Below are 18,052 nucleotides of genomic sequence, written 5' to 3'. Positions count from 1 at the left end.
CATACGAACCTTCTCGCACACGAAGTGTATATCAATCTCTATGTGCTTAGTCCGTTGGTGCTGGACCGGGTTTGTAGAGAGGTAGACAGCGCTCACATTGTCGCAATATACGACGGTTGCTTGTGTAAGAGGTATTCCCATCTCAAGTAAGAGATTCCGTAGGCAGAAAGCTTCAGCTACTACATTGGCGACGCCTTTATATTCTGCTTCTGCGCTTGAACGCGACATAGTGGGCTGACGTTTTGCAGACCAGGAGACCAAGTTATCACCCATGTAGATGCAGTAGCCGGAGGTTGAGCGTCGCGTTGAAGGACAGCCTGCCCAATCCGCATCCGTGTATGCTGTGAGTGCCATCTTTTGTTTCTTCAGGAGTTGCAGGCCCATGGTTTTAGTTCCTTGTAGGTAACGGATCACATGTTTCAGAGCTTGAAGATGGAGTTCGTGTGGATCGTGCATGAACAGGCAAACCTGTTGGACTGCGTAAGAGATGTCGGGTCGAGTAAAGGTTAGGTATTGAAGCGCCCCCGCTAAGCTTCGGTACTTGGTGGGATTCTTAACTGGTTGTCCACCATCTTCAGCTAGTTTAGACTTCAAGTCAACTGGTGTTGTGCATGGTTTGCAGCCGGTCATGTTGGCGTTCGATGATTTCTTCTGCATAGCGCGCTTGCGATAGGAACAGCCCTTGTTCATTGAATTGGGCAGAGACTCCAAGGAAGGAATGGATGCGGCTGAGATCAGTCATGGGAAACTCTGCTTTGAGGACTGTGATGATCGTATCCCGTAGAACTGTAGTCGATGCAGTCAAGATAATGTCGTCGACGTAGAGTATAAGATACGCCATGTTTTGTCCTTTCCTGTAAACAAATAAACTTGTATACGTTTTGCTTTGGATAAAGCCATTGTTAGTAATGAAAGAAACAAATCTTGCATTCCAAGCTCTAGGAGCTTGTTTGAGTCCATATATTGATTTCTTCAGTTTGCACACATGATTTGGTTTTGTTTTATCGACAAAACCTGACGCTTGAAACATATAAACATCTTCGTCAAGTGTCCCATGCAGGAAAGCATTTTGGACATCGAGCTGATGAATGGGCCATTCGTTGGAGAGAGCAACGTGTAGTAACGTTCGGATGGTGGCTGGCTTTACGACAAGACTGAAGGTCTCGTCAAAATCAATCCCTTGTTCCTGCGACTTGCCGTTTGATACCAGGCGTGACTTGTGGCTTTTTAAGTTTCCTTCTGCATCATATTTATGCTTGTGCAACCACATAGAACGCACAATGTTAGTGTTAGGTGGTCGTGGCACAAGATCAAAAGTCTCGCTTTTAACAATAGCATCGTACTCTTTGGTCATAGACGGGTTCCAATTAGGATCATCTAAGGCTTGGATGTAGCTTTTAGGAAGAGGAGAAAAAGGCTGAGTGAGAAGAGAGAGTATTTGTCTTGGCTTAGAAATACCATGTTTTAATCTTGTGGACATGGCGTGCCTTGGAGCCTCTACCGCCGCCGGAGCAGGAAGAGTTGGCGCATCATTAGTAATCGGAGGAACAGCTGGTGGTGGTGCAGACGACGATGATTCTAAAATGGTGCGAAACAGAGGAGATGGCTCTGTTTCTGAAGAAAGAAAATCGTAAGTTGACTCTTTTTGAGGTTTAGAGTCATTGTACGGGAAGCAAAGCTCGTCGAAGGTGACATGACGAGAGAAGATGATTCTTTTTGTTGCAAGATCCATGCACCGGTAGACTTTATAATTGGTTGGGTAACCTAAGAAAAGACATTTGGTGGATCTTGGAGAAAGCTTTTTGAGGTTAGAATGATTGATATTAGCATAGCATAAACAACCGAAAGTTTTAAATGAGAGTAAGAGATTGGCTTTTCAAATAGTACCGAAAATGGGACTATGTTGTGAATGGCCTTTGACGGTAGAAGATTGAGAATGTGGACCGCCATGTGATGGGCTTCAACCCAGAAAGAAGCAGGGAGATGAGCCTGAAAGAGAAGACACCGCATGGCATTGTTTATAGTGCGGATCATTCTCTCTGATTTAGCGTTTTGTTGAGATGTGTGAGGACACGAAAAACGGAAGGTTGTTCCCTTGTCTGCGAAGTAATCATGAAACTGTGAGCTATTAAACTCACCTCCATTGTCGCATTGGAGCGATTTTATGTCTTTACCAAACTGTTTTTTAACATAGTTGGCAAAATGGAGGAACTTTGAGAAAGTCTCATGTTTATAACGCATAGGATAAACCCATAGAAAGTGAGAGTGATGATCAAGGAAGAGAACATAGTATTTGATACCACTAACACTCTGCACCGGCGAAGTCCATAAATCTGAATGAATGATATCAAAAGGGTTATCAACAATAGTCTTTGAAAGAGAAAATGGGAGCTTTATTTGTTTTCCAAACTGGCAAGAAGAACAAATGTGATAAGTATCACGATTATTACAAGAAAAAGCATTTGAAGATAAAAGAAATTTCAAAGTTTGGTCACTGGGATGTGCCAGACGTCTGTGCCAGTCGGTTATTGAAGCATTGAAAGCTGAGACAGGAGCCTCATTATTTGAAGAGGAAAGAACAGGATAGAGATCTCCTGTGCTGTTACTGCAGAGAATCGTCTTCTTGGTATGAAGATCCTTCACAGAAAAACCAAGTGGATCAAACTCAACAGAACATGAATTATCTTTAGTAAAACGACGAACAGATATCAAGTTCTTTATAATAGAGGGAGTAACAAGAACAGAGTTTAAAGATAGAGGACGAGTTTTAGTGGTGAATGAGTGAAAGCCAGATGTGGTAATTGGGATTTTACCTCCGTTTGCAACCGTTACCATTTTTCCGATGCTATTTTTAAAAACAGACTTGAGATTACCTGCTGTGTTGGAGAGGTGAGTGGTCGCGCCGGAGTCCATGTACCAATTGTTGTCGGAAGGATCCATGAGGCTTAGCGTATTGAACGCCTGCGCAAAGTCCATTGTAGGCTCGAACTTATTCCCACCAGATTGCGTTTCTTGTCTATGTTGTGGTCGTGGACCGAGCAGGCCTGCTTGGTTAAATGGAAGCTGAGTCCAAGGGTTGAACTGCTGTTGAGGCCACATTGGATATCCGTTATGCCAGTATGGAGCGTTCCATTGGTTGAAGCTGGGGCGTTGTTGATTGTTGTTACGGCCTCTGCCGCGATTGCCACCTCTGCCTCTGTTTCCTCTATTATGATTAAAACGTTGCTGTTGATGATTCTTTGATTGATGTTGTTTCTGCCCGGAGTCAGTTTCTGTGGCGATGAGGACCTTCGCTGATGAAGCGGACTCGCTGTTGGATGGAGTTGATTTCTTTCCTTTTCCAAGCCGCTCTTCTTTGAGTAGTAGCATTGAGCGAGCTTCTTCAAATGTTGGAAACGGTCTGCGATGCATGATGACATTAATGATGTTATCATATTTTCCATTGAGCCCGTTGAGAAGATATATCACCAGCGTTCGTTCGCTCACAGGAGCATCAACGTTGGACAAGAGATCCGAGATGGATTTGAGTTCTTGGCAATATGTGTGGATCGTGAGATCCCCAATATCTTGGTTACGGAGCTTGTGGTCGAGTTGTACGGCCCGTGCTTCTTTGTTGTCGCGGAAGAAATTCTCCAGACGGATCCAGATCTCGCTCGCTGTGCCTCCGGTTTTGAATGTGCTATTGAAGAGCTCCTTTGATAGTGTCCCGTAGAGCCAGAGCTTCATGAGACCATCTCGTTTCGTCCAGGCGTTGTCATTGTCATCTGTGGGTAAGAGAGTGCCGTCGAGATGACCAGAGACGTCAAAGCTTTGGCAGTGTGTAAGGATGAGTTCCCTCCACGCATCGTAATTCCCATCATCGATATCAAGGATTACCGGAATGTGGTTTTTGATGTTGGTTACTTCATAGGCGCGCTCATGAGGTGCAGGCGCAGCAGCCATTTGGAGGGATGTTTGAGAAGGGTAAAGGAAGAGAAAGAGAGTAAGAGTTACGCAAGAGAAGCGTTAGAGTGGGGATTATAGGTTCAGAATCGGAGAGAGTATGAACCCTCTAATACCATGAAAGTAGATGTATTTCCCTTGAATAGTACGTTGTATATCATTGACAATATATAGTACAAAGTAGTTGAGAGATCACAGGAATATACTCTCGTATCTACATGAATATAGGAGAATAATATCTTAACTATACGCAGATAGTTATCTCATATTATCTTGTCTAATAACTTCATCATCTTTCACTCTTCTATTCTATAAGCTCCTTAATAATAAGTTTGATTTTGCTTTCTATTTGATTATTTTCAGGAGGTTGTTCTAATTGACAAGAAAGAACTTGCACCTTATACTGAACCAAAATCATCTGGCCAATACACACTTCATCATCTTTAGACTATTTTTTCTTAAGAAATTCATGGGGTAATAAGTTTTGGCCCCAACTGTAAAAATCATCCCACTATCATTTTGGTATGTAAAAATTTAAAATAATGCGGTGAGCGTGGATCGAACACGCGACCTTCAGATCTTCAGTCTGACGCTCTCCCAACTGAGCTATCCCCGCTTTTGTAAATGTAAACTACAATAAAATAAAAGTTGTTGTATAGAAAGGGTGGATGGTTAAGAATGGAAAGAGGAAGATCGGACTGTCGTACATTCATATGATGTACTTCGTTTCGGAGCCTCTTCTTCTGGCGTAGTACAAGAAGAAACCTCAGAATTATGAGGTTAAAACCAATCAAATTGTTTCAAATTCTTTGACTTTGATTTGTAGTCTGCTTGTTTAGAGTATGTTTCTGTCGTTTTCAATCTTTACCTTTGCTGTTTATGGTTTTGACATGAGTAGTATAGAGGGAGTGATCTGCTTAAATGTCTTTGGAATTCCAAATATATTCTGATCTCTATCGGAAGTTATTTATGTTATTCTTTTTTCATGTGCGACGCAGTTGGGACTGCAGCTTTCAGTATGGTAGCTTAGTGGAAGAGGTGGATGGTCAGACAGCAGTGTTCTCTGTAAACATATAAAGTCAATGATACGTCGTGTAGATTGCCGTGGATATTGGTTTATTAACCTTTCCAAATGGAGTTACGCGGCTCGTTATTGGTGTAGTCACAACCTTGGTTGTTGAAATGGCTTTCCTTACAGGTAAATTTCATCTACAAACAGACAGACACATAACACTATAATGTTTTGCTCAAGTAGATGGGGTTGTTAAAGTAACATATACAACAAATATGGTTTGGTTTTGCAGGAAAATACACTAGAAGAATTTGCATAGCTGGTTATCAGTGCCGTTAGGTTTGGCATATAATTTATGACTCCTTCAAACCCCTTGAGAAATTACGATCAAACTTCATATATGTTCTTTGTCACAGAAAAAGTGTTTAATGGCACTAGAGTTACGACATGATTATTATGCCTCAGTATTCACTATAAACTTGAAGGATTTAACATCCAGTGATCATAATGTAACTCCAATATGCTAATGCTAAGAGACGAGCTCGACCTGACATAAGTGGCTGCCGGTCGATGAGAGAGATCAGCCAAAAGCACATCAAGACAGATTGGGACTTTCCTCATTACCTCCCTGACAAGTTATAAGAAAACTTATTCACCTTTTTGACAGCAGTTCAAGAGAATGAAAAGAGAGATGGATGTTTGAACTTATGAACCAGTACTTGAAAATCTCCATTTAGAGTAAAAATAATTGCATATGAGAGAGTTCAGTAATAGTCTTTAATCCCTCAACTGAATTTGCTGTAATATAGCCTACTCAAATCATAACTAGTTGATTCACCTACCACCTTCCAGCTCTAGTTTTGGATGAACTTCTCCCAATTATATTTGGTAATAGAAATAGTGTCTTTTTCTGATCAATACTACACTTCTTGCACAGCAAAAGTGACGTGTGTGAAGCAATAGTTTGAGATATTTGCATCCTCTATGATTTAGGAGAAAAAAGTTTATGTATGTTAAAATTAAACCCTTGTACTCTCTCAGGTTTTGGTTTTATGTAGGAAGAAGTTTTTGAATGAATTTTCAATTTAAGATTAATATCATAAAACGTTTATTACAAAATCATCAAACAGAATGAAAACAGATGGTGTTCAACATGCACGTTTGGCGACTATTTTGGGCTTGCTTTCGGTAGAACTTTTACATGAACCAATTGTGTATGCGTGGAGAGAATCTATGTCCAATCACCAACCCACAAAACACACCAGGTCCATAGGCTATCCCAGCTGAAATCCAACTAATCACTTGTTCTTTTGGCTCGAACAAATCTTCGGACTCTTGTGGTGTAGGATTAAGGACATGAATTTTTTCACATATATCTTCGAGACCGTAGAGTGTAGGGTTATCCATGAACGCCGAACAGTTTTGTCTTTGAAACTGTGTGCTTCGTGGTATTGGACGTTGGAGATTGTTATGGGAGAAGTTCATGATTGACAAAAATGAGAGACTAGCAAGATCTTGAGGAATCTGACCTGACAGCTGATTCTGAGATAGGTCTAGTGCCTCGAGATTTGTCAGATTTGCCAGCGATTGAGGTATATTGAATCCGTTACTTGACAAGTTGAGAAGACGCAGTCCCTTCAATGACCCAATAGATTCTGGTATCTTTCCAAAAATTTTGTTTCCTGAAAAGTCAATAGCCTTGAAGTCTTTTAGGATCCACTCAAATTTTGTATCAACTCTTTTGTTCACCATTTTCCATTGACACACGGAAATCACTATACATGTACATGCTGTCAAGATATTCTTCGGATAAAGTGGCTGATGTGCCGCGGTCCGAGCACCGACCATCCTGGATCATGGACACAGCCCAAGGTGGCGATCTTGTCAACCAGCTCGACCAAACCGAGGTTTTACCATCAGATCGTGCTGAACTTACTGACCATGTCATCCCATCAGTTCATTCCGTCCATACCAACCGTGTGTCCTTATCCTTCCCACCATAGACCAGTACGACCAGAATGAATCTGGACAGTAGCCTAAGGGTTATCTTGACTGGTCTTCATCAGTTTCTGTGCCTTTGACTCCTTTATTATTTTCTAGTCAAATTTATCATTTTCTATGTCTTGTTTTCTTCATTTCTCTTTATTGTCTTTGTCTACAAACCCTATAAGTATGTAATTTCGTCCATGAAGTAAGATAGATTGTTTTCCCCTTTGTTTTGAGTTGAAACTCTTTGTTCTTTGTAAAAACTTGTCTTGTTTCTTGGTGAGTCATATCCAAGTAAACACTTCCTCAAATCGTTGGACTTGTGAGTCATATCAAGCAACGACGAGAGATCCTTCACTTGGTGGTCTTGTGAGTCATATCAAGCACCATTTGGAGCCGGGAATATCGGAGGCCTTCTGCAACCTTCGTGCGACCCTTCAATCCATTCAGTTCTCCATCCAGAGTTCATATCCAAACAGAACCAGTAGAGTGATCCGTTCCTAGGGTCTTTCAAGTGGTATCATAGCTACTCTTCTGGTATCTTCTGAATCATTCCATCTTCTCATCTTCCAATTCTTCATAAACACTTCTTCTTCTACCTTTCTTGAATCGGGAATATCGGAGGCCTTCTGCAACCTTCGTGCGACCCTTCAATCCATTCAGTTCTCCATCAGGAGTTCATATCCAAACAGAACCAATAGAGTGATCCGTTCCTAGGGTCCTTCAAGTGGTATCAGAGCCACTCTTCTGGTATCTTCTGAATCATTCCATTTTCTCACCTTCCATTTCTTCATAAACACTTCTTCTTCTACCTTTCTTGAATCTGGACCCCTCATTACCATCCACCATATAAAAAAAAGAAAGAGAAAAGATCTATAAAAAAAAGAGAAAAAAAAAAGAAATCGAAAGTTTGATTTGTGGATTGGTGGTGAAAGAGAAAGCCTGCTGGCTGAAGAGAAATCCAGCCTTTGAGGTGGTTAAAACGGATTCCCAAACCAAAATCTCTTATTTTTCTCTCTTAACAAATTCTCTTGTGTTTGCTTGGAAATTGTTCATTGGGTTTCTTTTATTTGTTCTTCTTAGAACCTTGAGTGGAAACTTGTTTGTGTGACTATCCAAATTCTGAGAGAAACACTTGAGTGGCGAGATCAAACACTTGAGAGTGTGAGAATTATTTTCTTCTATTAACCTTTTGTTTTGAGAATTTTCAGGTTAAGATGTTTGAAGCTGATCAAAGAACGCTTTTCAGTCAGTTTGAAGTCCGTGAGTTTTGTGACAACCTTGTGGAGGGAGTGGTGAAAGCCCTCAAGGACATCAGCCAGATCCATAAGAAAAGCACATCCACACGTGCACCTATAGCTGAGCCATCATTATTCATCAGTGAAACATCCAAAGGTAAATCTGAAAACAACCTTGAAGATCTAAAAGATTTTTCAGATTCTTTACCAATTTTTGATGAGTATGATGAAGAGCTGATTGAAAGTTTGATGATTTGTGAGGATAATTGTGATCTTCCTTTTCCAGAACCTGATTTTATGTTTGATAAAGAACAGACTATTGCAGAACTAACCTTTTTGCAACCGGAGAATCCGAGTAGTCTTGTTCTATTTTCACAGGATTTTGAGGAAAAGCCATTCGACTACCCACATCAAGGACTGCTTTTTGGCACCAGGAGACCCATGGACGTTGATCTATATCCCATATTTGATGAGGAAGATGATCACTTGGACGAACTTGGTCCAACCTTTGTTGAGAAAGCACTAAGCATCATGCCCATCATCATGGAGAACCGACTTTGCTTTGATCCCGGCACAACTCCTACGCCTTTGTCCAAAGAGCACTAGCTGATTGAAAGTTTGATGATTTGTGAGGATAATTGTGATCTTCCTTTTCCAGAACCTGATTTTATGTTTGATAAAGAACAGACTATTGCAGAACTAACCTTTTTGCAACCGGAGAATCCGAGTAGTCTTGTTCTATTTTCACAGGATTTTGAGGAAAAGCCATTCGACTACCCACATCAAGGACTGCTTTTTGGCACCAGGAGACCCATGGACGTTGATCTATATCCCATATTTGATGAGGAATATGATCCCTTGGACGAACTTGGTCCAACCTTTGATGAGAAAGCACTAAGCATCACGCCCATCATCATGGAGAACCGACTTTGCTTTGATCCCGGCACAACTCCTACGCCTTTGTCCAAAGAGCACTATAAGGAACTTTGTATCATCAATTCTGTGCCTGATCTGTTTGATAAAGTCAGTTCCATTGACATAAAACGTTCAGGTCTTGATCATCTTGAAAAGTCGTTTGAGCTTGATGTGCAACAACTAGTTTTCTGCTCTAGAAAAGCGTTTGATTCATTTGTCTTCAAAGAAAATAGCTTTAGTCTGAGATCTTATGGACATGAACTGATCACTGGAATTTTTTTTTGCATCCTCATATGCTTTGGACAATTTTATGGTTAACACATTGCTGGAACAGAATTCACATAAAGCTGAAACCGATTTTTGTGGTGATTCTGTTTTGAAACCTGTCCATTCTTATTATGAATCTGATCTTGAACTTAAACTTTTGTGTTCTGAATCTGATCAAGTTAGACACGTTTTGGAAATGTTCTATGGTAGTTCATGTCTTGAAAACATTCTGATTTACAGCACCTTCTTTGATAAACATGCTGAGCCTTGGATAAGAAATTCTCAGTTTGAACTTAATCTTTTGTGTTCTAAATCTGAGAAACTTGTGCATGTTTTGAATTTGTTCTTTAGGAACTGGGCTATCACGTGCCCTGACACCATTCTGCTGTACAACACTTACTTTGATAAGCTTCATGATGATCTGAAACGTGTGCTACATGTTCTAGGGAAAGAAACTTTGGTTTCTGATCTGAACAAGTACTTGTCTTGCACATATGATCCTGGTATTTTAATGTTTGTTTTGAGTGTCCAGGATAAACATGATCAGTCTCCAAGAGGTGTCAGGAACAGAAGCAGAGATCGTTCTTATCAGTTTGAAATTTGGAGATGCATGTACTCGAGGAAACCAACGTCAAAACTCCGAAGAAGTTTTTGTCCAAAATGTTCTTTCTCTGAATTTTACATGATTTTAAAATTCTTTTTGTCTGATTCATTTTCCTTTGATTCACGTAAAATAGATTTGAGGTCAAATCCTTTTAAAGAGGGAGGGAATGATGTGCCGCGGTCCAAGCACCGACCAGCCTGGATCATGGACACGGCCCAAGGTGGCGATCTTGTCAACCAGCTCGACCAAACCTAGGTTTTACCATCAGATCGTGCTGAACTTACTGACCATGTCATCCCATCAGTTCATTCCGTCCATACCAACCATGTGTTCCCATTGGATCGTGCTGATCAGACCGTTCATACTATCCCATCCGATCACCCCGACTGTACCGCACGTGCTGTCCACCGTATCGACCCACAGATGTCCGTATTAGAGCTCAGTCTGGAACCACGACCTAGAAATGTAATTGATCGACCCATATCACTTCTTTCCCAACCAATTCAACATTCTAAGACTGATAGTCATGACAGATTCAACTTGGGACGAGAGGAATCCAAAGATGTTAACAGATTTTCTCTTATGGCCCTTTTCGTGCGTACTGCGTGTACCGAAGGTCCTTGTTTCAGTGACTGATCCTATGATGGACTTTTCTCTTTCATATTTCACTAAGGCATGGAAACTTAGCTGTCCAAGACTTGTCTCACGACAGTACACATCTTGGACAAGCGGATCATCTGAAAGTTCAGTCTGTTAGTGTGGAACGTCCAGCGGGTGTGTGGCTCATCCCGCGTGTGTCCTTATCTTTCCCACCATAGACCAGCACGACCAGAATGAACCTGGACAGTAGCCTAAGGGTTATCTTGACTGGTCTTCATCAGTTTCTGTGCCTTTGACTCCTTTATTATTTTCTAGTCAAATTTATCATTTTCTATGTCTTGTTTTCTTCATTTCTCTTTATTGTCTTTGTCTACAAACCCTATAAGTATGTAATTTCGTCCATGAAGTAAGATAGATTGTTTTCCCCTTTGTTTTGAGTTGAAGCTCTTTGTTCTTTGTAAGAACTTGTCTTGTTTCTTGGTGAGTCATATCCAAGTAAACACTTCCTCAAATCGTTGGACTTGTGAGTAATATCAAGTAACGATGAGAGATCCTTCACTTGGTGGTCTTGTGAGTCATATCAAGCACCATTTGGAGCCGGGAATATCGGAGGCCTTCTGCAACCTTCGTGCGACCCTTCAATCCATTCAGTTCTCCATCCGGAGTTCATATCCAAACAGAACCAGTAGAGTGATCCGTTCCTAGGGTCCTTCAGTGGCCATCTCACGCCACTTGGAAAAATAGAAAGACGGCAAAGTTCCGTTGAAGTGGTTATGTGATATATCAATGATTTTTAAACTTTGAAACCCAACGGAGACATGAGGATGATAAAAGGGCCCGTAGAATTCGTTTTCTCGGAGGATCATGACACTTAATGACGGCAAAGAACCCAACCAAGATGGAAATGTGTCTTTGATTCTGTTGCTTTTCACATTCAAAAACTCTAAAGTAGTGCAGTTGATCAGTGATTTTGGAAGTTCTCCTTCCAACTGGTTGTCGCTGATGTCAACTGAGGATAAGATGGTAGTGTTGAGAAATATGTCTGGATGAGGAACTCCACTGAAGTTGTTGTGTCGTAAATTTAGCTCTTAGAGACCAGAAATTGTATTACTCAAACATTGAGGGATGGAGCCGCTGAAGCTATTGTTGGACATATCTAAGAAAAATATTGGTCTAAGATCCAATTAGGTAGTGGTCCTCGAAAAGAATTTGAACCAAGCTCCAACATTTGAATTTATGTTAAATCGGAAACTTCCCATGATTTTCCAAAACTGCTGAAAGAGTTGTGAGAAAGTATCAACCACTGAACGCTCCTTAACCAACCGGGTATTTCGCCTTTCAACTTATTGTTAGAAAGATCAAGATACTCAAGTTTGACCAAATTTGATTTGGGTTTTGACCCAACGAAATTGTTGTCATGAAGATCTAAATGTTCAAGATTGGGAAATTTTGTAATGAAATTGAGAATAGGACCAGGGGCGGTCCTGAATTACTCGGGGCCATAAACGACATAAAAAACGGGAACCCTGTTTATACATAACATTATAGAAATACTAGGGTCGACCCGTCGTACGGACGGGATGCAAATTAAATATTAATTAAAACGGTTATCTTCATATATAAAGTACACTTTGTATTATATAAAATTATACATATTAGTTAGATTTTTTACATGTTATTGTAACAGCAGACTAATAAGTTATGCTTTATGAAATGTTTGTATAAATTGTATCAGATTTAATATATTACTATGAAATATATTTCAGTGTTATTTTCGCTTAACGGTTTAGAATGTAAATGGGATATTTTTAAATGGGACGGGATAGCTGGGGCAGGTATACTCGTTTTAACATTTTTAATAGAAAGTTGGGCATATTTTGTTTGGGATAGTATGTAAGTGTGTAATGTGTATATATAGATTTTTTTAAATGTCATCAATATTACGTTATTATGTATTAATACTCTTTGGGTGTATATCTCAGAAAAAAGCTGCAGTCCATAAAGTAAAGTTTGCATTACGAACAATAGATAAAAGAGAGTGACATGAAATCAGTTGTCCAAAAAAAAGAGTGACACAAAATCATAAAGACTTTGGGTGGTGAAGTCAAAAGGCATATATCTTTGTTATTATCATATTCAATAATTACAAAACTATCCTGGACTTAACAAATTCGATCATATTTCTATGACTTATTTGAAGCAAGAGTTGTTTTTTGGTGTAAGATGCGTGAGTTGTTGTGTACGAAAAAATGGTAAATAAAAAAGATCTATAAGAGTCGCTCAAAAAAAAGAGAACTGTGAGCAACCATCTATTCTCAAGCTGGGTTGCAAGGTGATGATGAGTTTGTATTTAAACGTTTCCAGCTATTTGAAACACGAATAAGAAACACATGCAGAAAACTATCAAAATGTGAGTTTATTTTAAAAGTTGACCCCATAGGAAACATAGTGACCAAGCAACAATAATATGTGAAAAACCCAGCACCGAAAAGAGGCAAGGAAACAATGAAATCTTAAACCATTATTCCAAGGGTTTATAGACTTGGCCACTCGCTAAGCTAGAAAACTAAGAATTTTGTGGTTTTTTTCCAATGTGCCTATCCTCCTGCACTCCTTCTTCCTCATCAGTTACTTCACCAGCAACAGTTGCATGGACGCCTCTTTGAGCAGCTGCATCTCTCCACAGGCACCCAACCAACGGATTTTGCAGGGGGAACTTTGGTGATGGTTTTGGAGGGCTTAGTAGCCACTGCTCTAGCTTCGGGCATGTCATCTCCTGGGTTGTTATCACCCCTCTGCCAAAGAACCATTATAAAAAAGTAAACAACATAAACAATATACATAGAACTGTTTCAAACTATTGGTTAAGGAATGGAGAGAAGTTTAATGGGGATAGCCTCAACTGGAAGGTGAAAGTACTGCCAACCAAGTTCTTTAAACACTGTGGGAGAGATCTTTGGTTGTGGTCCTCTACACCTGGGTCCTGCACCTATAAACCATATACGTTTTTGGTAGCAGCGTCTATTAGTGATAGAACTGAAGAATTAAATGTAGTGGTTTTGTTCTTACCATAAGATGTGCATTGGTTAGCTTACACATCTCACCATCAAATGCCACAAAGACAGCTGACTCTGACCCATCAAAGACTGAAAACTCCACCCGGTTCCTGTAGTAGTAATAGTTTGTAAGTAGTCTAGGATTGTTGGGTTAAATAATGTATTGCATCGTCTGTTCAGATAGCTGATAAGTTGTGTATAGAACACATGACCTTAGAACACCAACGGTGTTTTCGTTTTGGCAAGAACCATATGTAACTTAATGTACTGCAGTTTACGTTGTAAGTTAATTATGTATTACACCATATGTCTAATTACATTATTAGACTATCTCAGGGCAAACCGTTCAAGACGTATGTAGGTCATATCAGCTGGATTGTCTGTGTTTCATCATTGTATGTGGTTTTGACTCCACCAACACATCTAGCACGAAACAGTGTTGTGTTAGGACAATTAAATTCTCGAAGATTTGTCTTTACTCATAGCATTATATAAGCTTCGTTTACAAACAAACCTGGTAAGTGGATGTTCGTGTTAGCAAGTGACATCAGTTCGTCATTGCTGCGGACCATAAAGATTCTGTTATCTCGACGAAGGTGGTTTGTTCCGTGAATCTAATTAAAACGGGTGCGGTGGTCAGTTTAAAGTACTGATTACTCCGCGTGACGCCCAATACACTAAGCTCAAAAGTCCATCTTTCTCTGAGCAGTTGTTGGAATGTGTTCAACCGGTGGACGCTAATAGATGCTTGAATCAGCGTGGACTGCATAGAAATGAACACAGAAGAAATTAAGACAATCAAGCGTTTCCATTCAAACAATATCTAATGATGTAAGTTCGATGTAAGGATATAACATATTCATTGTAAACATATACCTTCTAGTCCACCAAAACCATATCAATCCACCTAAGTTCACCTTTCTTCTCATCCCATAGAAATGAAGAACCACATGCAATTGTTGAGAATAAAAGAGATAAGTAGTAGAGAGATGAAGAGAGGGCGATCAACAGAAAAGGAATACTAACCTATTTATACCAGAGATTAGAGATCTATTGAAAGGCTCTTAGTGGGCGTCTGTATTAATGTGACTAAAGTCGCTATCCGTTACAGGAAAATCGAGCACAGTCGATCGTCGTACTCGCCGCCGAACTCAGAGTAAAGAAGAAGACAATTAGGTTAGCGCCATATGAGATGTTCGCAGGGCCTTAAAAAATTACGAAAGTAAGCCCATTATCGTCGGACATGCGCACACCAAACTTAAGCCCATAAAGTTCCCAAATTAATGAAGTACAGCGTTCCATATATCAGGACAGGTGTCACATCAACAGAGCACTAATTGATGACCTGGCATCCGAGCTGGACCTTCTGGGAGTGATTCAAGGTCTTCTTTATATATAAAGATAATAACACATTCTCGTTCAAAATGATTTTAGTAGTCCAAAAGCAATGTAGTGAACACACAAACTTTTCCAAAATACAAACAGAAACAAACTGAGATTAGTAACAAATTACTGAGATTGAAAAAATGTTCTTCTCGCATTCTTCCCAGCAAAATCATTCATCAAACTTAGATAATCCAGCTTTCCAACCATATCCCTTTCAATGGATAATATGGCCAAACCATTCAACCTTTCTTCTGACGTAGATGATTGCAAGTAGGATTTGATCAACTTTAACTTGGAAAAGCTCCTTTCAGCTGAAGCAACTGAAATGGGAACAATTAACATCACTCTATATGCATTCCATGTATTTGGATAACAGCCTTCAAACTTCCTCAAAAAATCTAGCACTTCAATAGGCTTTGTGATCCCACTTGGTAAGAGATATCTTAAGGTTTTAATCTCAAGCAATAGATGATTCCTATCAACATCTGAGTGCTCTTCATGTTTAAGAGAAGTTTCAAGGTTGATACATGATGCTTTTAGGTGTTGTTGTTCTCAGCTTTTTCACATTGAACAAGAATCCAAATATTTTTTCATAGTTTTCAAATTGTTCAAACCTCACTCGAAGAGATGTTATCACTTGATCCACGATTTTGATGAAAAAGTCGATTCTGAATTTCTCTTCCTCACTAAACATCTCACTTTCATCCATTTCCTCCACTTCTTCATCAAAGTGCATTTTCTTTTTAATGAACCGCTTCCTTTTTACATGAAATATTGGTTCGATATCCATAGACTTCACAATTATTTTAGCTTCAGCTTTTGCTTCTTTGAAACCAGTTTCTCTGTACTTTTAGAGATATGACACTAACCCCTAGCTGAAGAAGAGCACCATCTATATCAATATCTGCTGACTGCATTGATTTGCTCACAGCATTGACGACAAACAAAAGATTATACTAAATAATCATGCTAAGTAAGAACTCATATCCTCTAATTCCATGTGTTAGCGAGAACTTCAGCATCACTGCGAGCTCCAGGATCATCACAATTTTCTGCCAAAAAGTCTAAAGCTTCTCTTATTTTTGGAGCTTGGAATCGAATTGCTCTTACACTTTCAATGCGGCTTTCCCAACGAGTCTCCGATAATTGCTTTAGTGGGAGACCTCCTACCATCTCTTTAAATAATTCCCATCTGGTTGTAGACGCTGAAAAAAAAACAGTAGAGATGTTGGATGATTCCGAAGAATGAAATCGCTTTGGAAGATGATTTTGCCATATCTGAAAGTGCCAAATTAAGAATGTGGCAGCCACATGGCGTATAGAACGCTCTTGGGTCGATATTCAAATTGAGACATGCCAACGTTTCACAAAGCAACTCAAAAAGTCCTTCTCCAGATTTATCATGAACTTCCAAGAAGGTCACAAGGAATTCTTCAACTTTTGTAGCAGCCATGGAGACATCCACACATCTGATAACAAGAGTCATATGTTCTTTGTGACTCTTATCAGGAGTGCAATCAAGAATAACCGAAAAATACTTTGCCTCTTGAATTTTCTTTATGATCATAAGCTTGACTTCAGATCCTAACATAGAAATCAACTCATTCTGAATCTTGTGGCTTAAATAATGATAGTGAGTTTTACCTTCTTGAATTCGCCGGACATGCTCTCGCATGACTGGATCAAACTCCGCAAACATTTCAATAAAACTCAAAAAGTTTCCATTGTCTTTTGACCAATCTTTCCCTTTTTCCCACGAAAAGCCAAATTCTGTTTTGCAAGATTTTTCACCAATACAAATAGTCTCAACAAAACTTCCCTCCAATGATTTTTCTCTCTGTTAACTTCTTCTTGAAGACACTTATCAATGCTTTGATTCTTTCGCAGTATCAATGCTAACTCCATCCATTGACTCATACATACAATGTGACAGTGGCTGGTTTCATGTTGAACAAGTTTGATCCTGATATTCCTCCAATCCTTAAACCCTATGCTTGACAACTGACTTGCATTTTGTTCTCGACCAAACAGCTTACAACAAAAGCAATACACTTTGTCTGATACTTTTGAATAAACCAACCAACTCCTACCTTGTTTATCTCCATTTTTCATCTCTCTTTTGTAATATCTATGAGAAAAATGTCTACCAATAGCATTCTTCGGAAAAACTTAATCTTCATGTAGTCTTTGCCATTGGACCTTTTTCAACCATATAATCTTTTAAACTCTGATCAATGTTTCGCCAATTTGCAGGATCACTAACATTTAAAACCTCATCTTCCTCTCTAACGTTAAAAGCATCCACATAGTCAGCCCCGTTTTCAGTTTCTTCTTTGTCATCCACATTCATATTTTCCTCTGCTTTATCATTCTTTAAGCCATAATTATTCTCATCATCAACTCTATCACACTCATCAATCTCTGGAGGTTTTGATCTTTCAACATACTTGAGCATAGAACCTGCAATAGATCTTACAAACTCTTCATCTTTTTTCTTCTTCTTTCGTTTTTCGGATCCTATTTTACACTTTGTTTTTCTTGTTGAAATTCCTAAAATTATCATGTTAAAAATATTTCTTTTAGCGACAGATAGATTTAAGTTACTAAAATAACTTATCAAAAGTATATTGTTTCAAAAATGCATACCTGTCATAATGAAGAAAAGAGCAATCGAATTAAAAACACAAGCAAAGAAGAACGAGAGTAGAAGAAGAATGAAAAATTGTGAAAGAAGAAAAGGTAAGAGAGGGAAGAAGAAACGTTGCTGTGAAAAAATTAACATTTTTTATTCTTTTAATTAGTTGTGAGTCCCAGTTTACATATAACTAGGATAAGATCCGCGCATTGCGCGGAATTAAGTTATTATTTTTATTATATTTTGGAGAATGAAACAATAGTTTGGCTTCATTTGGATTAGGGGTGTTCAATCCAGATATCGGGTTGGTTTCGATTCGGTTCGGTTTTTTCGGTATTTTGGTTAGTAAAATATAACTACTATTCTAAATCCATATTTACTTTGACTTTAGTCTTTCACATACTTTTGAAA

At 39.2% G+C, this 18,052-nt stretch overlaps 1 protein-coding gene, 1 long non-coding RNA gene, 1 other non-coding gene and 2 pseudogenes across 16 annotated transcripts; 1 reads left to right on the top strand and 4 right to left on the bottom strand.

The window, feature by feature from the left end:
• Window positions 1–4,485: 4,485 nt before the first annotated feature.
• TRNAF-GAA lies at window positions 4,486–4,558 on the bottom strand. Its single transcript has one exon. It is a non-coding gene; the product is annotated as a tRNA-Phe (tRNA).
• A 76-nt stretch (window positions 4,559–4,634) lies between these two features.
• Window positions 4,635–5,664, top strand: LOC106335084. The gene is made up of 3 exons (XR_001268706.1): window positions 4,635–4,721; window positions 4,941–5,140; window positions 5,247–5,664. It is a non-coding gene; the product is annotated as an uncharacterized LOC106335084 (long non-coding RNA).
• Window positions 5,665–6,026: 362 nt separating this feature from the next.
• On the bottom strand, window positions 6,027–12,743 carry LOC106331011 (annotated as a pseudogene).
• Window positions 12,744–12,849: 106 nt separating this feature from the next.
• On the bottom strand, window positions 12,850–14,825 carry LOC106328904. 14 transcript variants are annotated; one of them, XM_013767444.1, is made up of 7 exons: window positions 14,647–14,825; window positions 14,497–14,541; window positions 14,135–14,383; window positions 13,964–14,043; window positions 13,634–13,730; window positions 13,468–13,553; window positions 12,861–13,359 (listed from the first exon to the last, which is right to left on the bottom strand). In XM_013767444.1, exons 4-7 carry the CDS (start codon window positions 13,984–13,986, stop codon window positions 13,131–13,133), a joined length of 435 nt encoding a protein of 144 aa, XP_013622898.1. In that variant the 5' UTR covers window positions 13,987–14,043; window positions 14,135–14,383; window positions 14,497–14,541; window positions 14,647–14,825; the 3' UTR covers window positions 12,861–13,130. The 14 variants fall into 14 exon arrangements, 4 of the variants coding, with proteins under 4 accessions (XP_013622900.1, XP_013622898.1, XP_013622899.1 ...); XM_013767445.1 differs by having other exon boundaries at window positions 14,657–14,798; XR_001267652.1 differs by adding an exon at window positions 13,833–13,887 and having other exon boundaries at window positions 12,850–13,553; window positions 14,497–14,798.
• Window positions 14,826–15,129: 304 nt separating this feature from the next.
• On the bottom strand, window positions 15,130–17,418 carry LOC106331010 (annotated as a pseudogene).
• Between the last annotated feature and the right edge of the window lie 634 nt (window positions 17,419–18,052).

Source organism: Brassica oleracea, chromosome C3 (genome assembly GCF_000695525.1).
Source record: "Brassica oleracea var. oleracea cultivar TO1000 chromosome C3, BOL, whole genome shotgun sequence".
NCBI lineage: Eukaryota > Viridiplantae > Streptophyta > Magnoliopsida > Brassicales > Brassicaceae > Brassica > Brassica oleracea.
This window is presented reverse-complemented; position numbering and strand designations above follow the sequence as displayed.

Excerpts from the sequence above, each read along its gene's own strand:
- LOC106328904 (XM_013767444.1), bottom strand. The coding sequence starts at position 13,986 with ATGACCTACATACGTCTTGAACG. Across the intron at positions 13,731-13,963 it reads ACCTACATACGTCTTGAACG|GAACCGGGTGGAGTTTTCAG; the intron begins GTTTGCCCTGAG and ends TTACTACTACAG. Across the intron at positions 13,360-13,467 it reads GGCAGTACTTTCACCTTCCA|AGGGGTGATAACAACCCAGG; the intron begins GTTGAGGCTATC and ends GTTCTTTGGCAG.